Below are 2072 nucleotides of genomic sequence, written 5' to 3'. Positions count from 1 at the left end.
ACTCGGGCTACATCGACTCCATGGCTGAACGCTGAAGTTGCCACTACCATAGACCCTTCTTTCTGAGCAAACTATTGATACACTCGCATCTTCTCCTCAATCGGCAAATTCCCATGGAACACCAACCACCCCATTTTTTCTCCCAATTGCTCATCCATATCTCGCCGGTATACAAAAACAATTCCTCTCGTGCCTTGCGGCTTGATTTCCCATTCGTATTTTCTCCCATGCGCAGCACTTGCAACAATTTCTCCTTTCACCACAATATGCTCCATACTCCGCCGAACCGTATTTTCCCGGTGAGCCCATAGCTTGCCTCGCTCAATACTAAACTGATTGCACAACGTTCCATTTGCTGCGGAAACGTTGCATTGAGGAAAACCTTGGGCACCCCGCTTCCAAAGATATTGCAACAATCCTGAAGATGCTCTAACTGCGAAACAGCCGTTGCTCTATCAAAACATGCGCTTCATTCTTGAACACGTCAGGTGATTCAAAAGATTTCACCAGCGACTTGGCCTTTCTGACTTTCTCAAGCCGTAGCATTATTATATCGCACTTCATATAATACTCGTTCTCTTTTTCTAGGCTGAAGAGTTCAACTACAAGCTCCTTTAAACTACTCATATTCACTCTGATATCTTCAAGAAGACTAATAAGCGGGCTAATGATAAACGTATCAAAATGGCAGGTTAAATTTCTTTTCGCTCAAAACAGGGAATTTGAAGTTTACAAACAATTGCGACATTGCACCTGCGACATTGTGCCTAGAGAGTGCGCACTTAACTATGATGAAAACGGGTAATCCCCTAGGTACAGCGAATAGGCTGCGATGGCCATTTTACAGTAGCTTTCATTATTACATTGTAACTGGTCCAGGTTAGCGGAGTAGTATATATTTCTCACACATATAAGTAAAACTGCTTTTAAAATTATTTGCCGACATGGAAGTATAACTAACATTTGCGTTGAACCCTTTACCCTGTTTATGACTTTATATCAACTTTGGAACACTTTTAAATATAAATCATTACAAAAAAACTTAACAAAAAAGTTATACAGCAAGCAGAGGCTTGATAAATCTGTCAAGATCATCTTGGGTTGGTGTAGGCAAGATGTTTTTGGATTGTGAAACCATGAACTTTTCGAAGAATTGGGCAATATTCTTGTAGCTATCAAGGTTGAATTCATTGACCATTGCAATATAACCATCTGGTCTCACAACAACTATAGCACCTTTTTCAGAGTCAATTCCATATTTCTTGTAAGCATCGCAGCGGCCTTCGTGCAAAGTATCTTCAATACCAGCGTAAAGCTTCCAGTAGTTAAGACGTTTCTTAAAGTCGCGAGGAACACATATTCTTGGGAAGTCGAATAATTCATGAGACTCCCGGTCGGATGAATAGATAGATAGAATATCAATAACAGAGTCCTCGTGAGAGTTGACAGGGGTGTATTTAACTCTGAAGCTGTTATCAGAATACACAAAATCCGAAATCATTTTTAAAGTCTCTTTATTAGCTAAATTGCTATAGTTACCACAGAAGTTCAAAATTCTCCAGCGGCCATCACTTAACATATGGTCCGCTATAATAATGGGTCTGGCATCGGAATGTTGAACAACTTTTGCAGAATCAAACCTTCTACCAATTGGAATATTAGTTGCGTATGGCTTAGTGTATATGCAATTTAAATCGACCTCATTGTTGGCCTCTGGTTTGCAGACAAGCTGAGAAGATGCATAGTCAACAACAGTTCCAGAAGCGAATTCATTACCTTTATAAAAAGCCTCGTGAAATTCATTCATATCAACACCTTCTGGTTTTGTTAAAGAATTATTATTTGGAATCAACGGCTTTCCACTAAACATACGGGATAATTTATGATCGAAGTTGATTAATTCCCGAGCAATCTTAATCCTTTCAGTTTCATAGGTTGACAATATGTCTCTTGATGCTAAGTTCTTAGTGACATAGGCTAACTTCCATCCAAGGTTGTAAGTATCCATCATAGAGACATTCATACCTTGACCAGCCTTAGGAGAGTGCGTGTGACAAGCATCTCCGGCAATG

General features: G+C 39.8%; 1 protein-coding gene across 1 annotated transcript; it reads right to left on the bottom strand.

Moving 5' to 3' along the window:
- Positions 1 to 1054: 1054 nt before the first annotated feature.
- Positions 1055 to 2008, bottom strand: AC631_05942 (uncharacterized protein; the record flags this gene model as incomplete). Its single annotated transcript, XM_015614771.1, has 1 exon — positions 1055 to 2008. The coding sequence occupies one exon, from the start codon at positions 2006 to 2008 to the stop codon at positions 1055 to 1057; it is 954 nt and encodes a 317-aa protein (XP_015464401.1).
- Between the last annotated feature and the right edge of the window lie 64 nt (positions 2009 to 2072).

This window comes from Debaryomyces fabryi (genome assembly GCF_001447935.2).
Source record: "Debaryomyces fabryi strain CBS 789 chromosome Unknown contig00361, whole genome shotgun sequence".
Classification (NCBI taxonomy): Eukaryota; Fungi; Ascomycota; class Pichiomycetes; order Serinales; family Debaryomycetaceae; genus Debaryomyces; species Debaryomyces fabryi.
Note: the sequence above shows the minus strand (reverse complement) of the source record. Positions and strands in the feature narration are given on the sequence as shown.